Here is a 22,031-nt window from a genome sequence, read left to right as displayed (position 1 = left end):
AGACTCATCCCATTTCAGTATCTAGTTGTTTTTTTAATAGCAATTCCACCCCCACTGATGTTAAGATTGCAGATTTGTTGAAATTGGGGAGGGGGGGGGTATGCTGACCTGAGCATGACCTGGGACATGATCTTGGCCCTTTCCCATCTCTTCTTCCCAGTGTTCCCACTATCCAACCCAGTTTCCACTCAATACACTACAGAAATGCAATGACATCTCCAGAAGGGCTCTACAGGCAACATGACTCAACACTTTGCGCATACACAATACCTAACTTGTTTTCAGCCTGCCCAACAAGAACATAAATAGAAGTCAAAACACATTATATAATAAAATGTATTCATATAAAAATAAAGGCGTACGTACACATGTACTTTATTTACACCCCACTCTGTGTGTTTAGTTACAGTATGCATACATGTGCATGTCTAGCACCTGAGTGTGCATGTGTTCATACACAGAATCTGAGCACATAACCCCACAGTGGTGCATCTGATCAGAAATTGTGGTGGAAGTATGTGGAGGGAGGTGCCATCTCCAAACTCAACTGGGTTCTAGGTTATTTTACTAGTTCTCAACTGTGTACTTCAAGGTTAAATGCTAATACTAACCACGGAAGACAGGTGAATGTTAGCTGTGGGAATAGCCTACAACAGCCATCACAGCTACATGATGACTTAGCTGGAAATCTCAGGAGCGTCAAGAGGTATTCCTTCCACTAGATAGAAATACTAGACAAATGTGTGGATTTTAAAATAAAACTATTTAAGGTGGACATTTGCTCTGGAAGTGCACCTTGATGCTTCATGCATCCTCCCCTCTGAAGCCAGGCAAACTTCCCCTGGTAAATCCAAGCCGCTACATCCCAGAATGACATCTTACCTGCTATTTTTTTAAAGCTGGGGTCTCGTTTCTTAATTTGACATGCCGACACAACATCTGCAGTTGTTCCTGGTTCTGTGCACTTCCCCGCTGTTAATCCATCACAGACTCTGAAGTAGTAGTCATATTCCTCAGTGCTCACTTTCACATCCTTCCCACGAAGCGGTGTCAGATCATACATATGACCATACCTTGGATCTTTTACTTGACAGTTCTCACCTTAAAAGAACACCAAACCCAGGGGAATGTTACTCACATGCACACAAAGCCTTATTCCCAGGTCAACGCCTTGGTCCAAAGGTGGACCAGAGATAACATTTTCTGCATATGAATTTGTGCGTCTGTTCATTTCAGAACGTTGCAGTTATTTTCGGAAAGTTTTTTTGTAAGAGAAAGGAGTCCATTTGCAAACTTTTGCAGAATCATTCCATAACAAAAGCTACATATGATTTTCTTATTTTCTACTCAAAATGCTTTGCAAGGTAAGATCAGCTGTGCCATGTATCTGGAATCTCAGTAGATAGATAATTTAAGGCCATCTGAATTGTCTTATTTCTTCTTGCATTCCAATTATGTACTACTTTTTTGCCAAGAGTTTTAGACACATTAGTTAAATAATTTTATTTAACTACAAATACTTACCCTCAACCCTGTGCACAGGACAAGCTGCTACTGTTCTCCAAAGAAACACAAACTCACAGTCGTCTTCATGTTGAAACACTGGTGATCCCTAAGTAAAAAGGAGTTTGTTGTCAGCTTTAGACATGAAGTTCTGTTTATCTCCTTATATAAATTCAGTACATAAAATTCACCCACCATTAAGTTATGTAACCAGGACTCAAACTGATCCAAATTCCTTGTGGTGAGAAAACATGTGAATCTTAGATACTTGCTATTCACTGATCTGTTCAGGGTTATTTTATATACCTGTTATGCAGAAAATCAGCCTGGACAAAAGTATATTGCATAATTAAGCCTGAAGTGCCACTGAAGGGTCTTTTTCAAGCTGCTGGCACAACTTTAGGCAAGAACTCAACATGGCCCACACTTCAAGCATCACATATTGTTTGCCTACACAGAGGGATTTCCATGTAGAAAGTTGTAACCTGTTGTTGTTGTTGCTGTTGTTGTTGCTGTTGTTAATTGTTACAAGAATTTATATGCCACCTTTCATTTTAAGAAAAAATACCAAGGTGGCTGGCACGAAATGAAAGTACTTGCTTCCATGTGGAAACAGCAGACTTTTGAACTTGGCACAAGGCACTGCAATATTGATGCAATCTTTTCAGTTGTACCACACAAAGCGGATTACACAGAAATGTTTTAAGGAGAAATTACCACTAGATTGTAGAACAGCAGACATAAGCCATGAGAGAGAAGAATCCCTTTTGAAAGCAAAATCTGTCTTCTTCTCAGAGCAAGATGGTTCTTGAGCAGGTAGCAGTTGGGGGAGTGAAAGGCTGCCTTAGCTGGAATATGAGGAGCCAGATGATGCCACCACATGTACATGTGTCCCACATACTTACAGCTTTCAGAGGGGTCTACCTGGGACTATGTTAATTCACCATAACAATTTGAAAGTTCAGAACGTCACAAAAAATGAGAGAGTTGTTGCTTGCTCAGGAAACTGGAGCACAAGAATGAATACTGCAACTCATTCGCAATACTGAGGTGTGCTTCTCAAGTAAATGTACATTCCATGTCAATATTATGAGGGTCCTTGAAGTCCACTATGTAAATAAGCTGCTATATGCTTTGCAAATAGAAGCAAGCTTGCTTAGCTACTCTGGAGAGCTCAGCTGCTTCCTATCGCATAACAAAATAATGTTGCTAGTTCTAAGCATTTGAATTCTCTCCAGATGGGGGAAAAGAAAGAAGAGAACACAGTGGTACCTCAGGTTACATATGCTTCAGCTTACAGACTCCGCTAACCCAGAAACAGTGCTTCAGGTTAAGAACTTTGCTTCAGGATGAGAACAGAAATCGTGCTCCAGTGGCATGGTGGCAGCAGGAGGCCCCATTAGCTAAAGTGGTGCTTCAGGTTAAGAACAGTTTCAGGTTTAGAACAGACCTCCAGGAAGAATTAAGTTCTTAACCCGAGGTACAACTGTATGATCAAATGTTAGTGGCAAGTTACAAGGGTCCCTATGCCACACCTTGTTTGTCAGGATGAGCAGCAATCTCTTCAAAATGACCATCTGGGCAGCAAAGGATGCAGCTATGTGGCAGCTCTGCATGTGGTACTCACTCACTCACTTGAAGAGCTACTGGTCCTTTCAGGCTGGAAGTGGGGGAAGGACCCTGGCAGTGCATGTAAACACAGCTCCAGAGCTGCACAGGCACAATGGGAAGGGGGAACTGCAGCTATGCAGGCAAGCCCTTCAATAAGCTTGCAAGGTTGCTAAAGGAAGTCAAGTTTTTTTACATCCAGACTATTCGGCATCAATAGACAGACCCAAAAAACTTACCATACTTTGATCACACTGGAAGATGATCCGCGTTGAGTACTGCCTGTTACCTTTGCACGTGTCCCCACTTGAGTACACGATACTAAGGGACCCATCAGCGGCAGCCTGAGGACGCATGTGAATCATGCCAAGACTCTGACCTTTGTCCGCGTATTTCACACAAGATCCAATTATACCACCTGCAGCCAAAAGGAACACTTAAAGATGTGCTTTTAAACTCCACTAAAAACTTGCATTGATCTCTTTTAAAAGAAGGGCAGAAGTAATTCATAGCAGTTTTCATTTTAAGAGTACTGAAGCCAGCAGTGCCTGGGCTGACCACCAATTGCACTTGGGGATCCTGTGAGTGGAGCTCCCCCCATGGGATGCTCCCATGAAGATCAGTAGAAGGGACTCTGCAACTGATTCTTTCCCCCTAAAGCCCCTGAAAAACAGTTTCAAAGAGTTCAGGAACTCTGTACTTCAGGCACAATCACTGGAGTGGGAGTCTCTACTGGATCAAAGTCCCTTCTGTGAATGGAAGCAGGTACTACTCAAAGAAGGTCAACTCTGGATATAACCCGGTGTAAGTCAATGAGCTACTGAAATGGGAATATTTTCCCTCAAAGTTATTAAAAACCATTACTTTGTAATCAATTTCTTTTCAGTAAAAATAAGTTGCCGTAAAAGCTCTATCTCTGCCTTTTTGTTAACAGCTTAAGGGTGCTTGTCCTGGCCATAAAGCTCACCAGCTTGGCATTTTCACATAAGATTCCTGAAACTAAAGGTCATTTCCAACTGTTCTTCCCTAGCAAAATATAAATTCAAAGTTAAACCCAACACGAGCAGGAAAATAAGATAAATTGCATGCATCCTGCACACCAGCGTGCTTCCCCATAACATGCCACAGCACCCTACACGTAGCAGTGACTATCTCCCCATCTATCAAAAGGCTCAGAAACTGTTCACCTGGATTTCACCAACCCTCTCTCAGTGGCAAGTTAAAGTGCAAGGACTGCCTTTATTAGAGTTGGCTCGTGGATGTCTGAATAATTTGAATGTCAAGCTTCTCTAAGCATTCAAGTGTATCACCGAAGCTACCCAGAGGGGCTATGACAGCTCTGCTGCGCAGTATCAAGAAAAACTATCCAAAGAGGTGAAGCAGACAGAGACTGCCAGGAGTGAGGAAGTCAGAGAAGAAGAAGGGGAATTGAGGTGGTGGGATATAGCCTGTTGCACTGACAGCCCCTCAGTTCCCATAAACCAAGTCTAATGCTTACCAGGGCACCCTGGTATGGGGGGAAGGCGCTTGCAAACACTTAGAAAGAAAGTTCTTCCTTTTGCATCTTTTGATGTATCCAGGGCAATCCAAGGCTCACTTGCTCTGCTTAAGTCACTCAGGTCATACTCATTACCAGCTGAATCTGAAAAATAGTAATGCCAGAAACCACAAAATGCTTAATTAAGCTAAGTCTACAATATTCAGTTGACTCCAGTTTAAAGGATTACAGTAATCCAAGCCAGGCAGCCAAGATAGCAAAATGCTGTGTGATCATGTAAAAACCAAGAAGTAAAAAGCAAAGACAGGCTCAACAGCTAAAATCACAATGAGGCACAGAGAAGGGGACTGACCAGAACCGAATGCCTTGACTTGTGGGAGTGGAAGAGCTTCTGCCAGCATAAAATCCAAAATGGAGGGTAGAAGGCAGCTTACACAAGGCAGATAAAAAAGGAGAGGAGAAACAGAATACTCAACATCTCCAAAACATACTGAAAACTTGAATGCTCAACATGTGTTGCCATAAACATTCTTCAAGGGCACTTACTGAGAAGAGATCCCCCCCCCCCAACTCTTTAAAGAGAGATGTTGGTTTAGTAGGGCGGAAACCCCCTTTTGGGCAAGTGCCCCTGAGGAAGGTTCCTATCAACACCCGTCAGGTACTCCATTTTGTATCAGAAAAATAGTTTCACTGCATTTTTTATAGAGGTTGCCTCTTTATGTTTGCTGTGCTAGGGCAAAGCAACCATTGAGACAACTCAATGTCACAATCACTATGCTATTAAGCACAAAAACAAAACCTTTGGCTGGAACAGCCAACGGATTTCATTTAGAGTGGAATGCCTTAACTTTCAGTGAGTTAATGGTAGTCAAACACTTCAGGTGTTCTAAGGCAAATGCTTTTCAAAGCAGCCCAGTTTTAAGCCAGGGAAAGGTAAAATCAGCTTTTGTGGGGGAAATACTAAATATGGTTTCTATGGGCGAGTAGTATGTGGCAGGGGGAATACAGATTTCTCTACGCTCTGTGTTCTTTAACAGTCTCCCACCCACCCAAAGTGCATCCTAAGGGGAAAGGAAACTGTGAGCATGTTGGAAACAAGTCATAGCACTTGCTGAAGAGAAGAAGGAAGGAAACATGCCACCTGCAGGACATCTCTACCACTGAAGCAGATTCGAGTGACCTTTCCAATGAATTTCCCTACATTCATTTACTTACCAGTAACTTGACAATCAACTGGAGAAGGTGGGCAGGCTAAGGCTGTGTGAAACTCAAAGAAAGTATTATAAATTCTACGTGCAGAGTTAATCTCTTCATGCACAAATCTGAGTTGTCCGGGGTAGGAGGATTGATTGCAGATAAAGGTCACAGTGAAAGTGTCATTGATTCCTAAGGAGCAGAAATAAAAACACCAAGAAGTATAAAGTAAACCCACATGAGTTATTTGACAAAAAAAAAGTCAGAGCTCCAACTATCTGCCTTTTTCAGAATTTTGTGTCTACTGAAAATTCACCAGTTTGACGGGAAGGCCGATGCTGTCGCTGCACTTTGCTTGAATTCACAAAGGGGTGTTTTCACTCTGTGACAAACCCAGCTGACAGGAACCAAAGAGAGAACCTTCCCACTTAACACCTCCTAAACCTATTTTCCTAGACTAAAGAAGATGTCAAGCATTGCCTTTAGGCTGTGTATTCAATTTAGTAAGCCCAAGGGTCCTATTTGACTGGGTGCGCTTGCTTTGCCCTTGTCAGAGCCCTCCTGCAAACACATCACTAAAACGGGAAGCCTGGACACGGCTTGGTCTCCATTGCCCAAGGGAATGTTGCCTATTCCCTCAGCCTCAGTGGGCCCCTTCCATCTCCCTGTGTGAAATGCGAAGATGCTGGTGGGACAGCGAACACATATGCTGTGTCAAAGATTTGCTGTAAAATTGCTACCCTTGGTTTTATGCAGCTTTTGATCTTACTCCATTATCTTGATTCCTTTAAGAAACTATCTTCGATGAGAATCCTGGCATTGATGATAGAGCTGATTTGAACACAGGCTCACCCAATGTCTACCTGCTTTGCCTAAATTATTGCTTGAAGTGAGAGGACTCAGGTCTAGCTCTACCCTCTTAAAGATATCATACATCTGGAAATCTACATGCCCTGATTTAGGAAACCCAATGGAGTAGCCACAGCTCTACCTGCGCTTGTGTTGCATGAAGGACCTCTCTCAGCTGCCCCTACCTTGCAAGGAGGGTGGAAGCAAGTGGCTCTTTGTAACAGGTAGCAAGGCAACTTTACCTGTGTATTTAAGAGACAGTTCTCCTTCGGTAGACAGCTGAAGAGTTTTGTTCAGTTTCACCAAACGAATGTGTTTCAGATCTTCTGTTTCACATCCACCAATTGAGTCAGCAGCTGGCAGGCTACTGTTAACTGCACATTCCTCTGCTGGACCACAAATGTTTAGCTAAGAGATTCAACATATAATAAAATATCTGAGATGCCATAGACTTACTAACTTGCAGCAAAAAACAAAAGGCATTAACTCAAAGGACATGAAGTATTGTGTTTGGAAAAGAAAAGAAAAGAAACATTACCATGTAGGACTTCCCAATTCCCATGGCTATGTATTTTTTTTCTGAAGCCAACGGTTCCAGGTTAAACACAAAGTCACTGTTGGGATCTTTTACAGTGCAGCTCTGTAGAAAACAAAACCATTTATCAAGAGGAGAGAATAAGATATGATAGATATGAACCATCAAAATGCATGTAGCCCTTTTGATTTCCAAGTCAAGAAGGCCATCTTCCATACTGGTTAGACACAGCTCCTCAGAGACAAATTTTAAGCTCTTCTCAAGTTTTATAGACCAATGGGTATCAAGCAAAAGATCAGAACTTACTTCGAGGAGGATTATGGTGCCCACATATACCAATTCCTTTTACAGCTCTATCATCAGAAACAGCGCCCTGTTAAGTCACACCCAGCTAACCTTCCATTTAATTGTACAGTTGTACCTTGGTTCTTGAACGGAATCCATTCCGGAAGTCCGTTCTGACTTCTGAAAATGTTCAAAAACCAAGGCACAATTTCTGATTGGCTGCAGGAGCTTCTTGAACTCAACTGGAAGCCACAGAAGCCGCGTCAGAAGTTCGGCTTCCAAAAAACATTCGCAAACTGGATCACTCGCTTCTGGGTTTGCAGCGTTAGGGTGCCAAAACATTCACAAGGCGTTTGAGAACCAAGGTACGACTGTACTTTCTATGTCTCACACTTCTCACTACAACCATGGGAGGTCAAATAAAAGCTACCCAACGATGCTTAAGAACTGGGTTTAACAGTTTTGCTTCCAATTAAACCTGCATTTCTTTAGGGACACTTAGAAGCTAGTATCCTGCATTTCTCCCAAGGATGCTGTGAGAAATAGAAGAAGGGAGAGCCCCTGTTAAGACCCTTTGCAAGTAGGCTTTGAGTCGATCAGAAATTTGCTTATTGTAGATCTCAAGCAGCCTCTGCTGCACCTTTCCCCAGTTGAAGGCCTCCTCCCTGGTGGGCTGAGGGTAATGGCAAGGTGAAGGGAGGTGGGTACTTTTTTGTAAGAACTCGAGCCGGTGCTCACAAAGACCTTTGAGCTTTTTCAAGTGCTTGACTCAAGGGCTTACAAGAATGCAATAGTTCTTAGGTTAAGCTTTGGGGTGCTCATGCATCTTTGCTTCAAGCAGACATGAGCAGCACTGGGTTGTAAAGATGCCTGCTTACCTATTCATATGGCACATGGGTAAAAACCCCAGAAATGTCCACATGTGTTTTCTGCCACTCACCTGAGCATCCCCTGCTGCAGTTGTGACTGGACAAGCAGCTTCCGTTTCCCACAGGAAAACTGCAACACATTCTTTCATCTCAATGAATCTTGGGCTACTACTCTGAAAATACAAGTTGTCAGAAAGTTATGGCAAGGAATGCATACAAGCAGCCTGGCTTCAAGAGCACCATAGGGATATATTCCAAGTGTGCTGCAAATTTTTGGTCCAGTAATTTGGGAGGGTAGGATTTCAGGTTCTTTGCTTGTAAAGCAAATGTGATCATTTTATTGCAAAGCATTAAAAATTTCCCCAAGAATAATTTATCCTTTCCCCCATCCAACATACACCAAGAAAAAAGTGGTAATCAGCAAGTCACTGCCTAAAACAAGGATAGCAATTTCTCGGGGGGGGGGGGGGATGAAACCGACTCTTTATCAGTTGCACTGGACAGCCTTTAAAATCATGCTTCAATTGCCAGCATAGATGAGTAGCTTTTACGCCATTTTGAAACGGCTAAGCAATTGGGCACTAATAAGATCATTCTGCATTTCATAACAAAGGATATTCAAGGGAGACTTGGGTATTTATCCACAAATGCTCTGTGCTCTTACATATTGGTGGTCTAATCAGATAACATTATGACCCCACACTGAGAGGAGAAGCAAGCTAGCTGGAAACTTACGAGAGTGGCCTTGGAGCAGACGAGATGGACAAGGCTTGTGAAAGGCTCACTCTTACCCTCCGCCGTGATGCACAAAGAGCCACCGGTATAATTTAGGAGGATTTTGCCAGGGCCTTCAACCACAGGTTCTTGTTTGGCAATCCCCACATTACTGATGGAAACCTCAAGCGAACCACTCTGAAATTAGAAAAAAAGAACATCATTCTGAAGCAAAATAATTACGGTATATGATGAATTCGGGAACATATGCAGTCATGCTATGAAGAGCACCTGCTGGACTGACAAGAGAAATCCAAAATCTAACTAGGCAGTGGCAGGAGTGGTGGAGCGGTATGGCCACCATTATATCCACAGCCCATGCTGGCTAGGGTGGAGTCTGGGCAGAAGCAAAAGCCTGCTCCTTTCTACCCCAAACCTGGAACTGAAACAGCAATTGGGCGTGACTCAGATCCAATGCTGTCAAGTGAAGGCTGTAGGGCAGGCTCAGGATCTCCCTGCTCAATCCTGTTTATGGGCTATGTGCAGGTGGGGAAGACAATAGGCTACAATTCAACCCAGCTGCACTTATGCAGTCAGAACCAGGAGCCCTGTGCTGTCCTGGACTGGGTGAGGGGAGACCTTTGCCCCCTTCAATCCTCCCTCACCAGCACAGCAGATGGGGACTTCGACTGCATCCTAAGTCAATCTTTTAAAGTTTAGGAGGCGCTCAAGTTAATTAAACACTTGGAGATTTGCCTGCAGGAATAAATTAGATACAAAAGGGAAGAGCAGAAGGCAGGCCAAATAAAAGAGTGAACAGGAATTCTGCTGATACAATGCTCACCTTGCTGTATGTCATTTCACAGACAGATGCCCGCCTGTCACAGCCTGAGATGGGGTTCAAAGGTCGGCAGACGTTTATGTAGTATATTTTGCGTGGACCCTGCTCAGAATTGTCCACTGCCTGCCAATTATCCCTGTCTGCAGACAATGATAAACTGGAAAATGTGCAAAACAAAAATATTGAGTTTGGATACACCAATTTGTATTTTAACTTATTTTTAACAAGTTATTAACAATAACGCAGAATTTCTTCATTCATTCATCTCATTGCAACCAGCATGCTAAAAATTAACTGAATTATACTGATCAGTTTTAGAACACAAAATGAGGAAAGCAAGAATACACACACACAGACACACACACACACATTCAGGAATACCAATTACTTTATAACAATAACTACAAGTAGACAATCTTTGTGAGTAATATGTCCACACCCTCTTTCCTTCTTTATGATCCATTTGTTCGAAAATTTTGCAACACAGCAGCAGCATTGCTGATCTATACGTGATCTATCAGTGACAATGTTAAGTATGAAATGTAAATTTTGTGCTTTGGTCAGGAAGAAGAGAAGAAGAAGAGTTTGGATTTGATATCCCGCCTTTCACTCCCTTTAAGGAGTCTCAAAGCGGCTAACATTCTCCTTTCCCTTCCTCCCCCACAACAAACACTCTGTGAGGTGAGTGGGGCTGAGAGAATTCAAAGAAGTGTGACTGGCCCAAGGTCACCCAGCAGCTGCATGTGGAGGAGCGGAGACTCAAACCCGGTTCCCCAGATTACGAGACTACCGCTCTTAACCACTACACCACACTGGCTCTGGAAGAACCTGCCAGCTAAGCATTTCCACCCAGATTTTACATTCTCCAAATTTTGTTTTGCTTACCGTGAAAGATCATATTGCTTCATGGTTTGAGGATCTGTGACAACACATTCTGTGGGTATTTCTGGGCAGGCATATTGAGTATACCACCTGAAGTTGTAAGTGAAGTTGTCTTCTGCCTAGATTACCATAATCATATATACACAAAACAAAGAAGTTAAAACTGCAAAAGGTGAGTAACAATACAGCTCCTTTTTAAGCTGAAGCTGCCATTTTTAATTTCAAAGTGGTTATGATTCTGCTGTCACACATGGAAGCTTAACTTTTACTGTCAGAAAGTCCACTCAAATCTATGCTGATATATCCAAATGTACAACATCAGCTGGCAACGTTCTCTAACACACACTTTCCATACCTGCCCCTGTGTATAGAGCTCCTTCTCACTGCAGGGATGCAAGCCCTCTGCACAAGACCACTGAAATGACTGCTTTACTGGAAAACTTTTAATGCAGAGCTGTGCAAGTACCCATAAGGCTAAAATCTATTATGGAAGTCTCCAAGAACTATCTGTAGCTATTAAGCAAGCCTCTTGCTGCTACTTAGCATCCCATAAAGGAAGATCTAAAAAAGCAGTGTGTCATACCTCTGAACTGGCATTCCCCCTCCCCTTAGGAGGGTTTAACTTCTCATTATGTTAAACTATTGGGGACTTAACTAAGGATGTGATGCACAAGAATTATCCACAACTGGCACTCACTTGATATTCAGGTGAACCTGCGCCTGCACCACGATCACACAGGAAGGTAATATGGGTAGACCGTTGCATATGCTTCTCGTTGTTGTACGGTGTGCCATTTCGATAGTTCAACTGAATCATTCCATCATAATAGGAGAGCTCAGAACTGAGCAACCCCAGATTCCATGTGTCCTTACCACTAAAAATATACATTAACAGAACTTCATATAGGTTTCTTTTAGGGATGCAAATACCCAAGTACTAATGAGTTTGCACTGCAAAAGCTAATATAATGCCCTAAAGGATACATGCAGTGTCTGACAGTCCAACCTTACAACTCTTCTTTTGCCCACTGTATGAAGGCAGGAATGCCTTGCTGCTATTTGCACCAGTGCTCTCTACTCAAAGCCAATTTATTGTTTGCATACTGGACCATTGCCTACATTCTTCATGACGGTACTGGAGACTCCAATTGGCTATGCAACAGCAGTTCATTGGACTGGGTTCTTGGAACCATTTCCCACCTAACATAAAACCCACCAGCAAAAATCAACAACAGGCTAAATCCGTTCTGGCTGACACAGGTACAACTTAAGACATGATTTCTTATTTACAACTGATAGGCATGCTATCGTCTATACAAATAGTACCCAGATGATGTGCATACCATTGAGATTATACGTTTGAAGGGAAGTGCTAACTTATGCACATTCTAAGGTAAACTATTATCTATAGCTATACTCCAGTTGATCAAACTTAAAATATGATAACCCGGGTTCCAGAATGCGAATCAAGTAAATCTGTGTGCCCAATAAAGCTTTTATACTTGCATTCCTTGAACAGAAGCATCCCCATCCAAAGCTTCAAGGCACAAGAATTTTGATACACAGGTGAGCTAAAAAGCAGTTTTGACAGGTCAGAAGTGGGGCTAAACCAATTAAGAAGTCAAACTTCCCATTGGCACAAGCCCTCAAATAAGTCATTTGGACCCCAGATGACTTCCATATTTTCCTTTCCTTTCAACAGTCTTCCTCTTATGTGACTCTGTTTAAGGCCACATCAAGCTAGCAGAACCTTAGCAGTTAGAAGGCTCCTAAGAACATTTTTTCATAAGTAAGTTCCATTGAATTTAATGGGACTAACTCAATAACGGCGAGGGATTGCAGCAACGCAGTGCAATCTTGGGCATAAGTACTCAGAAGTTACTCTCACTGTATTCAACAAAGTGTGCAACTTAATTACTATTATTATTATTAATTATTATTATTATTATTATTATTATTATTATTATTATTTACTGGTCCTTCACCCTAAGGTTCCAGGGCAGGTTCCAGTTTATTATTATTATTATTATTATTATTATTATTATTATTATTAATTACTGGTCCTTCACCCTAAGGTTCCAGGGCAGGTTCCAGTAATTTAGTCACTATTGCATGGGTTCCTAAGTAAAGGTAAAGGACCCCTGGATGGTTAAGTCCAGTCAAAGGCGACTATGGGGTGCGGCGCTCATCTCGCTTTCAGGCTAAGGGAGCCAGCGTTTGTCCACAGACAGCTTTCCGGGTCCTGTGGCCAGCATGACTAAACTGCTTCTGGCGCAACAGAACACCAGAGTACATGGAAACATTGTTTATCTTCCAGCCACAGCGGTACCTATTTATCTACTTGCACTGGTGTGCTTTTGAACTGCTAGGTTGGCAGGAGCTGGGACAGAGCAATGGGTGCTCACCCCGTTGCGGGGATTCAGACTGCTGACCTTCTGATCAGCAAGCCCAAGAGGCTCAGTGGTTTAGACCACAGCGCCAACTGTTTTCCTCAGTACACACATAGAGCAGGAGAAGGCATAAACAACACTTACTTTTTCTTCACTTGACATGCCGCAGACTGTGACGCACACAACTGGTTTGACACGTTGCCACAAATACTGATGTAGAAAGTATAGTCATTTGTGTTTGCTGTGTAAGTGTGATGCATCAAAGGTGATAAGTCAAAAGAGAACCCTAAACAGAAATGAATGAAAATCATTTGTTCAGCACAAAAGTTTTAAAGATTGAGAGGTAAGATGGGCAAACATGATTTAATAGACTCCATGTGCTACCTTAAAACAGTTGCCCATAAATGATTCTAACACTCCAGTTTCACAAAGTATACACCCCCCACCCCCCACTACACTTGTGGCAGTATGCATGCTTAAGGACACAAAACACCAGGTTTTCAATTTTCATTGCACTAGTGTAGTTGGATTTAAGAAAATACAAATTCTAGAAATCTAAAAATCACAGTAGGTTTAACATAATTCTTGCGATGCATAGATGATATAAAATGAAAACTGCAGAATGGAATTACAATCTTATATAATCCAAAACCGAGATGGAGGGAAGTCAATTCGTGTGTTTCTTTTTTGGTCCGTTTAGGTTTTCTGTTGTTTGTTCTTGCTTTTGTTTTTGTTTTCTTTTTTTCTCTTTTTTTATGTACGGTTGTTTTGTTTTTCTGTTTGCTTATGAAAATTAATAAAAAGAATTTTAAAAAAAGAAAAGAAAATACCAATGTAATGTTGCATTTTCAAGATTCTGTCACTGGATATGCACCAGCAACTTGTCATATACCTTCTCTTCTAGGAAACAAAATGTACTCTTTTTTAAAGGATAAATTATGTTTAATACACAGGATACAACAGCATTTGATTGTTTTACTTAAACTATATGCTACATTTGACTTAACTCTTTCAAGGCAGCTTACAATAAAAACACAGAAACAGAACAAAAATACTCATGAATAAGATTCTGGGAGACCAGCAATAGAGGCAGCCCATCACAAAATATAAATCTAGGCCAGTAACAAAAACAGACTAAGTTTTTTGTATGAAAAAAACACACCAAATCTTCTGGCGAAAGCCAGTAGAGAAAAGTCAGTATTAAAGTCTTTCCAGAAGGCCTCTGGCAGAGCACGACAGGCAATGAATTCCGAAGTTGTAGGATTCAGATTTGTTTTGTTTTTTTAAGAGATGGAAACAGCTCCATTCCTACTGCTTTGAGACAAGTGATGATAGATGAAAAGAGGGGGTTGAACTAGAAGCTGGAAATTGTGACACAGACCGAAATCCCATGCCCCGGTTGCCACTTTACCATTTTCAACAGGTTACTCACCTGCTTGAGAGTCAGAGACTCTGCAATGGTCACCTTTTGTTTGAGACAGGACACAGGCAGCAGCAGTGTGCCATTCGAACTCATACAGGCACCCGTCGTACCCAGAACTAATCAAAACAGGAGCACTTTCCAGGTCACCTGGGAAGATATAGATAATTATTAAACTGAACCACCAAATACACACTTCATTTTTCAAGAGACCAGTACTTTATCAGATACACAGATTAGTTACTGAAGCAAGCCAAGTGCATTACCTCAGAAGAGCCATTTTTGCATGTCCTTACACCCCCTCCCTAATTTTAAAAAAGGTGCAGGTACCATGGGAGATCTGCATGTATAGCAGGCACAGGGAGCCTCAGGCCAGAAGGCTAAATGTACCCCTCCAGGTCCTCCTCCTGCCCCTTGAGACTCTTCCCCCTAACCACTCCGCAGCCCCACATCCCTCACTGGTCTTCCCCCATACCCTCCTTCAGTGTTTTTGCCCTGCTGGAATGTGTGTCTGAACAGGAAGACAGAGTGTGGTGAGTGTGTGTGTGTGTAGAAACTAGCCTACCATACAAAGGTCAATTTTACATTTATTGTTTTGGCCACTTTTGCCTCTGGCCCCATTCACCACTGGCATGCTGCCTCCAAATGTTGCCCAGCAAGAAATGTGACCCTCAGGCTGAAAAATGTAGCCTGTCCCTGACTTATGGACCTTACCACCACTGCCTTCATGAAGGTTTGCAGCTTGAGACTGCATCCCCAGACCTTGGCTTTAATAAAAGCCAGAGTACTCACCTGGCTTGCATATGAGGAGTATCTTTGTTTCAATTGTCTTTTTTGGTCGACACTCATCGCCACCCGAATAGTAAAGCTGGATATTCTCTCCAACTTTTGTGGGAGCAGACATAAACGTCCCTAGGTTTTTTGTGCTATTGTCTTCACCTAAAAAGAGCCACACACCAAACAAGAAATACAGATACTTGTTTTAGTGAGCAACCCAATGTATGTCCTTTGAAGGAATTACTATTTTATAAATAGCACATACAGCATTGTATTCAACTGTTGAATGTGGTTCTTTTAACGTGGGGAGCTCATACAAGGATATTACTCACCAACTGAGCAAACAGATGCCTCTTCTGAACAGTTCACTGCCCCTCCTTTCTGAAGTACTTGGTGACAGACGTTTATGAAAAAACGTTTCTTTTCTGTTTCCACAGGGTTACCGTCTACAGCTTCCCAATTCTGCTCTAACTCTAAAATTAAGAAATTGCATTTTAGATGAACATTCCTCTAAAAACCATATTATGTGTAGTGTTAAAATTACAGATCGTTCCCCATCCCCTGTCCAACAAATGAATGGCCATGTAGAAACTCAACTGCAGGTCAAACCACATATTACTTCTAATATATAGAGTTAGAAACCACATTGGGTTTTTAATTTATTTACTTCGTAGCAAGCACAGCCTCCTGCATTTTCATCAGGGGGCTGAAGCATGCAGGGAGGAAGGGTTCCCAGAATGCAATCCCAATTAAAATCTCTCTACACACACACACACACACACACACACAGCGATTAGCCTTAAGGGAAGGTTGCCATTGGCACCGATGCAGGTCTTTTTTCCTAAAGGCCAGCTGCTGCATTCTAATTTTCATCAGAACTTTGACTGGGAAAGAAAGGGTTAAGCCCCTCCCACTCCACACACACACACACACACACACACACACACACACTACAGTCCTGTTGAAAAGTTCTCCTTTCTCCATGCTTGCAATGGGGCAGGTTGTTTTTTTTTGGGGGGGGGGGTTAAGCCTGGTGTACTTGCAAGTCACAAACTAAAAAACCTAATATCTAGTTTAGGCCCCATTACACTTACATTTTGAACAATTATGGGTTAGTCTTTGTTTGCAGTTAGTTCTTTGAACATAGTAGATTAAAGAGATTTATATCATGTATGACTTATACTCATGTTAAAACCCACCAAGAAGATTTAGTTTTTGCAGTAACTTGCTAACACTAGCTGCAAGCAGGACAACTGGAAAAGGAATCCAGGCAAGACTGACAGTGAAAATCTGACAGACCTTTTGACCTGGTATCAGGAATGCTGACTGATGGTGTCCAACCCATATTCTGTTTGTGGAAGGCTCTCCGCAGGGAAGCACACCAGGCAACTTGACAGTTTCTGGGGCCAAGCTAAGTCATTTTTATTTTCTCAGTCTTTCGGTGGTTAATTTAGCCTCTGGTGTGATGCTCATCTTTTAGTGGGGTGGGGTAGAACTAGTCCTCCTCATTGCATTGTTGGATGAGCATTTTAGGAATTTTGAATAGTAACCCGTTTTATATTTGGCTTTTAATCAATTTTATCTCTTTGTATAAAGCAACTAACGAATGCTATAAACACCACAACACTGCCAATGGAATTAATACAATTTATAGAGCTACTGAAACTGGGCTTTATATAAAATGCTACAAAAATTAAACACAGGGTATTGTAAAACCATTAAAGCGTAAGTAAAAATCATGTGCTTATAACTGAGCGGATGAAAGTCACCCAGGAAAAAAAGGTCCAAGAAGCATTAGTGTTCCTTGTAAGCTGGTTAGGGGGTTTGCAGTGCTTCTGAGCCCATTTTGGTGCCTGCAAAGACAGGCAATATCACTGGCCAAGAGCGTGTTTAAATGGAGTTGTAGTGAAAAATTCCACAGAAAAACCTAGGAACTGATATAACCGAGACTTTTACTACAGTAATGCACACTGATTCTTGAAGTTTAGTCAAAAATTGCAACAATCCCAAAATATGGTTAGTTTACCTCATGGCAGGACAAATCTGCCAAGGAGCATATTGTATAAGTGCTCTAGCTCCAGGATCTCTGCTAGTTGCCTGATAGCTTAAGAACACATTCGCTGTGTTCCAACAGCCAGAACATACAAAGCCATTTTCTGCTGATATACCACAATTCTGAACTCCAACTCTAAATTCCTTTTGATTTGGAAAGTCACCAGCCTCCAATCTGTGACCGAACAGGTTAACATCCTACGGTATTACCCTGCCAGTGGTATAGACTTCCCCTCCCTCTCCCCAGCAATGCATGTACCCCAAATCTGTTCTGGGGAGTTGGGGGACTTTGCTAAGCAAACTGGGGTGGGCGGGTTCAGGAATGGAGGAGAAAAAAGAGAATTCCCACCACCCACAGTCACCACCTGGAAGGAGTATAAGCCATTTAAGATAGCACTTAAAACAGCCCTATATTTACTGTTTTCAGATTTAAAACATTACTGGACATCTGAGATAAGGCAAAATGAACAAAAGTTTAAAAATGTAGTGCATATCTTAATTATTATTTTTTAATTGCCATACCAGAATGACGAATCAATCGTGTCAAGTCATAGCGTTTCCTTTTGTCTGTAACCATACAAGGAAGATCTTCTTTTGCTACACATGCGTATTTGGTCTCCCAGGTGAAGAAGTATGAGCAGTCTGTTTCTCCTGTAAACACTGGGCTTCCTTTGCCATCATTGTCTTTGAGAAGTTCATTAAAGATATAGGAAGATTAGGATAAGGAAAATATAAATTACACAAATTATAGCATTAAAATATTCTCATAGTGCCTTATAACTTATGATTAAAACAACAGCACTGGCACTTTACCCGGAGCAGCTGAAAGCCAGTCCAAAAACTATTAAAAACCCAGGCACACCCAATTTAGTGCTGGATTAGTTGATGTGGGGAGATGCATCACTAACCTGTTGGCTAACTGTCTCACCACAAAGAGTGAGGGCACCCAGAGGCATAGCTGTCAACTTTTCCCTTTTCTTGCGAGGAATCCTATTCGGAATAAGGGAATTTCCCTTTAAAAAACGGGAAACGTTGGCAGATATGCTCTAATACTGGGCAGGTTAATGTGGGAGTATGTAATTCTAGCTTGAAAAGTTTTACTTCTCAAGCTTAGGGTGTACATTAAAGTACTGGGTACAGAACCATCTATGGATTTTTAAGATTCTCTGAAGAATTAAGGGTTGTGCACTATAACATCTGATGGGTAAGAATGCAAGAATGGTGTTGGATAATTCAAAGAGCCTCTCTTGTCAGTATGTCTGAATACCAAATGCTGGGAAATCATGCGTGGAGAGAGCATATTGTACTCTAGTCTTACCTGCAAGCTTCCCATAGGCACCTGGTTAGCCACTGAGAACAGCACACCTAAGAACCTCACGAGCAGAGTAAAAAAGCAAAATATCTGCTGCTTTGCTCCCAATATCTGAACTCTGAGGAACATGCTACCTCTGAACATGAACGTTCTATTGCTCTCATAACAAATACCCAGTTATATACCAATCCTCCATTAATTAGAAATCCTCTTCCCTACCCACATTTCTTAAATGCTTGCATAACTTTTAGACTTCAGAACAAAAGGAGCTGTTAGCATTCAAGCGGTAGTGGGCTGTGGTGGGGCAGCTGCAAGTATTATTGGAGGACACAGAATATTGCTCAAAGCGATCCATAGATAACTAGCATGTTCATTACCTGCCGTATGATTGCATTCAAAGTTTATGACAGTCATTCGCTCAAATCCAGAGCTGCAAGGATCTCCTCCTGGGTATGTCAGAATGAGGTCTCCATCAGCATACCTGATTTCAAAAGCCAAAAGGGTGAATGTTCAAATATAGCTCATCTAATTTAAGGAAGAAAAAGAGCTCACCAGTGGCCCACACTCAATGGAAACCAGAAAAAGGTTCATTAGATGGATATCACAACTCAAAAGAGGCAAACAGATTTCTAATTTGGAATGTTATCCATTTTAGCTCTACATCTGTCTAAAAGATCTTTGTCTTGTTAAGGCCTTCTCTTCCAAAACTAAGAGCAGAAACTAGACAGTAGAACCTGAGTCCAACCGGATTGTCCTCCACAACAAACTCTGAATTAGTTGATTAGAGTGTAGTGGCGATAACACCAAGGTTGCGGGTTCTAGCCCTGAACAGGTGCATATTGCTGTATGGCAGAGGGTTGGACTAGATGATCCTCAGGGTCTCTTCCAACTCTAAGATTCTATGAATCTAGAATTGCCAAGAACCAACACTGCATACAGGTGCTTTAGTTCCTAACAAATACTAACCCTCAAAGACTGTTTTCTAATTAAGCACTCACCTGAGTATTTGGTGGGTAAACCTTCCTGCCACTTTCTGCTGAGGAACAGCTGCATGTTTGACCTGGCACGCCGAAGCATTGGCATCACTGCAGTAACCTCCAGCTGCTTTGCCACATACATTCAGATAGTAGGAATACTCTTCTCTGTCTTTAGCAACGTAAGGTGTGACATACGCTAAAGAAAGGAGGGTCGTGATGATTGAAGCACATATTTGGTAAAAGTATTTAGGTGGCTATACAGAGAGAAATACACATTTACAGCCACAGAACTTGTGTAATCAGTTTACAGCCCTGTTAGTGAGCTGCTTGTGTTGTCACCTCATGCCCCACAAACTCACAGCTGCATCGCTGTTCAGCTCTTTCCATTGGCTGCTTCAGAAACCCATGCAAAAACGCCAAAAAACTTTCAACCACAATGTGACACAAACCACACATTTGGTTTATACAAGTTAAGGATTGCAACTACAGATGCCAACACAATCTACAGCTCTCTTCTTCATCACCGTCAGATTTAGACAGAGGCTCTGCCAACAGCTCACTAATCATGGTTTCAACATCTGGTGAGCAGTATCCAATTCTGAGGTTTTGCAATCTTAATGCAGGCATGTTGGTACAGTCCACCCAAAACTGCATCACCTCTGGGTGGAGGGGGAAGAAACAGTCTCCAGCCACCATGAGCTAAGAAGCTGGGTATTAGGGACTTACAACCTAGTTTTCTCTTCAACAGTTTAGCTCTGGGGTCCCCAACATGGAGTGCGTGGGCACCACAACACTCTCAGAAAGCTATACTTGGTGCCCACCAAGGCCCTGACTCTTCAAATTTATTTTTAACCACTTTTATTCTTATTTGTTTTTGTTGTGGTAGTTGTAAATTTTGGGGGAGGGTTGTTTTTTAGGTCTGAGTTTTGCTGCGGGCAGCCAGGGGCGGGGGGGGGGGGGTAAGCGTGAGCAATTTTCTTCTGTGGAAAAGGGCATTTGTAGGGTGACCAAAATGTTGGCTTGATTTCCAAATGTGTCGTTGCGCCCTGAAAATTTGGCAAACCACGTTTAACTTTTCCCATGCAGCAAACTATTTATACAAACTACAGCTGTGTCCTGGATTCAGCCACATCGGGTCGATTCAGGGGAATCTGGGCTTGGGACAAGTGAAGTCAGGCTGAAACAGTCCCAGGCCACCCAGCGTAACCAGGGGTAGAGAAGGGGGTGGGAAGGCTACTGATTCCCCAGCACATTCTCAATCCTCTGGGATGCAGGTGCTCCTTTGCAAGGCTCTTCCCGTCAGGAAAGCAGCTTGCAAAACAGCACCCCATAGGTTGGTGGATACTATTTTCTAAAGGTGCCTTGCAGAATTCCATCTCTCTACCCTGGCCTCCTTACAGCCTGTTCCCAAGGATCTATTACCACAGCAACTCCCTGGGCCTACTACTACCAGCTACACCTGGGCTGTAGAAAGCTGGTGATGCTGCTACTATGGGAGGAGCAAGCAGGGAGCCATGGGAGAAGAGCACGTGGTCCCTGGGTTGGGGAGGCTATGCACAGTCCTACAATAAGGAACACTTTCAACACAGACCAATTTAGAAGCAGTGTAACCCTATACAGGACTATACCACACACTAGCACCAATGCTTCTTCCTCTACCATAGCTACTAACTTGGTTTATATTGATGCCACTGCTTCACCCTTAAAAAAAAAAGAGGGTGCTTACCTGGAATTTGTTTGAGGGGTGTCAAATTCACATAGATACCATGCTGCTTGCTGGTCAGAACACAGTTGTTACTCTCTAGGTAGTCTCTGTGACAGGCAGACTCTGTAACCCATTCAATCTCGTACTGGCAGTTACTTTGAGCAGTGAGTCTGGGACTTGTCACCTAATACAAAAGAAAAAGATGTGTGCCCAGAAAGGTGAAAAGAAACTCCCTTGGGTTGGCTCCAAGTTATAGCCCCCTACAAAGTTCAAAAGGCATATTTTGCATACACACAGACTCGCACACACAAGATGTGCTGTATGGAGTAGATCCACAACAAGACAAGCAACAGAGCTTGTAATTTTATTGTGTGGAGGAAGGAGGAAAGAGAAGGAGAAGCTGCTTTGCTGAAAAGCACCCCATGTTGCTTCTAGACTTCTACCACTTTGTGTTGGACTAAGACCTGGGAGATCAGGGCCTAACCTACCACACAGGGTTACTGTGGGGATTAAATGAGGAGGGAGAGAAGGCCACCTTGAGCTCCTTGGAGAAAAAGCTGAGTGATAAATGCAATGAACAAATAAATAATATCCTAGTTTTAAATAACTTTTGCTTAGAA

At 42.3% G+C, this 22,031-nt stretch overlaps 2 protein-coding genes across 4 annotated transcripts in view; one reads left to right on the top strand and one right to left on the bottom strand.

Annotated features, from left to right (window-relative positions):
- LOC308474444 (proto-oncogene Mas-like) overlaps positions 1-22,031 on the top strand; it is a 61,428-nt gene that overhangs the window by 3,145 nt on the left and 36,252 nt on the right. The window contains exon 2 of one of the 3 annotated variants that reach the window (XR_013984728.1): positions 2,036-2,049. The exons of 1 other annotated variant lie outside the window; for it this stretch is intronic. The gene's annotated coding sequence lies outside the window, so the exon portion shown is untranslated. Of the gene's footprint in view, positions 1-160; positions 877-2,035; positions 2,050-22,031 lie in introns of those variants that run through there. One more of the 3 variants, XR_013984729.1, reaches the window with a different exon arrangement.
- Positions 1-22,031, bottom strand: part of IGF2R (insulin like growth factor 2 receptor) — a 76,234-nt gene that overhangs the window by 32,051 nt on the left and 22,152 nt on the right. The window contains exons 8-27 of the mRNA XM_081000651.1: positions 21,433-21,595; positions 19,728-19,902; positions 19,107-19,210; positions 17,940-18,101; positions 15,698-15,838; positions 15,381-15,527; positions 14,601-14,738; positions 13,313-13,454; positions 11,476-11,653; positions 10,782-10,897; positions 9,900-10,053; positions 9,077-9,253; positions 8,413-8,514; positions 7,191-7,292; positions 6,895-7,060; positions 5,825-5,995; positions 4,610-4,753; positions 3,351-3,529; positions 1,525-1,612; positions 883-1,101 (exon numbers count right to left, since the gene is read on the bottom strand). Of these exons, the coding sequence (XP_080856777.1) occupies positions 883-1,101; positions 1,525-1,612; positions 3,351-3,529; positions 4,610-4,753; positions 5,825-5,995; positions 6,895-7,060; positions 7,191-7,292; positions 8,413-8,514; positions 9,077-9,253; positions 9,900-10,053; positions 10,782-10,897; positions 11,476-11,653; positions 13,313-13,454; positions 14,601-14,738; positions 15,381-15,527; positions 15,698-15,838; positions 17,940-18,101; positions 19,107-19,210; positions 19,728-19,902; positions 21,433-21,595 (2,968 nt within the window). The remainder of the gene's footprint in view (positions 1-882; positions 1,102-1,524; positions 1,613-3,350; positions 3,530-4,609; positions 4,754-5,824; positions 5,996-6,894; positions 7,061-7,190; positions 7,293-8,412; positions 8,515-9,076; positions 9,254-9,899; positions 10,054-10,781; positions 10,898-11,475; positions 11,654-13,312; positions 13,455-14,600; positions 14,739-15,380; positions 15,528-15,697; positions 15,839-17,939; positions 18,102-19,106; positions 19,211-19,727; positions 19,903-21,432; positions 21,596-22,031) is intronic.

Source organism: Podarcis pityusensis (assembly GCF_964106645.2).
Source record: "Podarcis pityusensis genome assembly, chromosome: 3".
Lineage (NCBI taxonomy): Eukaryota > Metazoa > Chordata > Lepidosauria > Squamata > Lacertidae > Podarcis > Podarcis pityusensis.
Note: the sequence above shows the minus strand (reverse complement) of the source record. Positions and strands in the feature narration are given on the sequence as shown.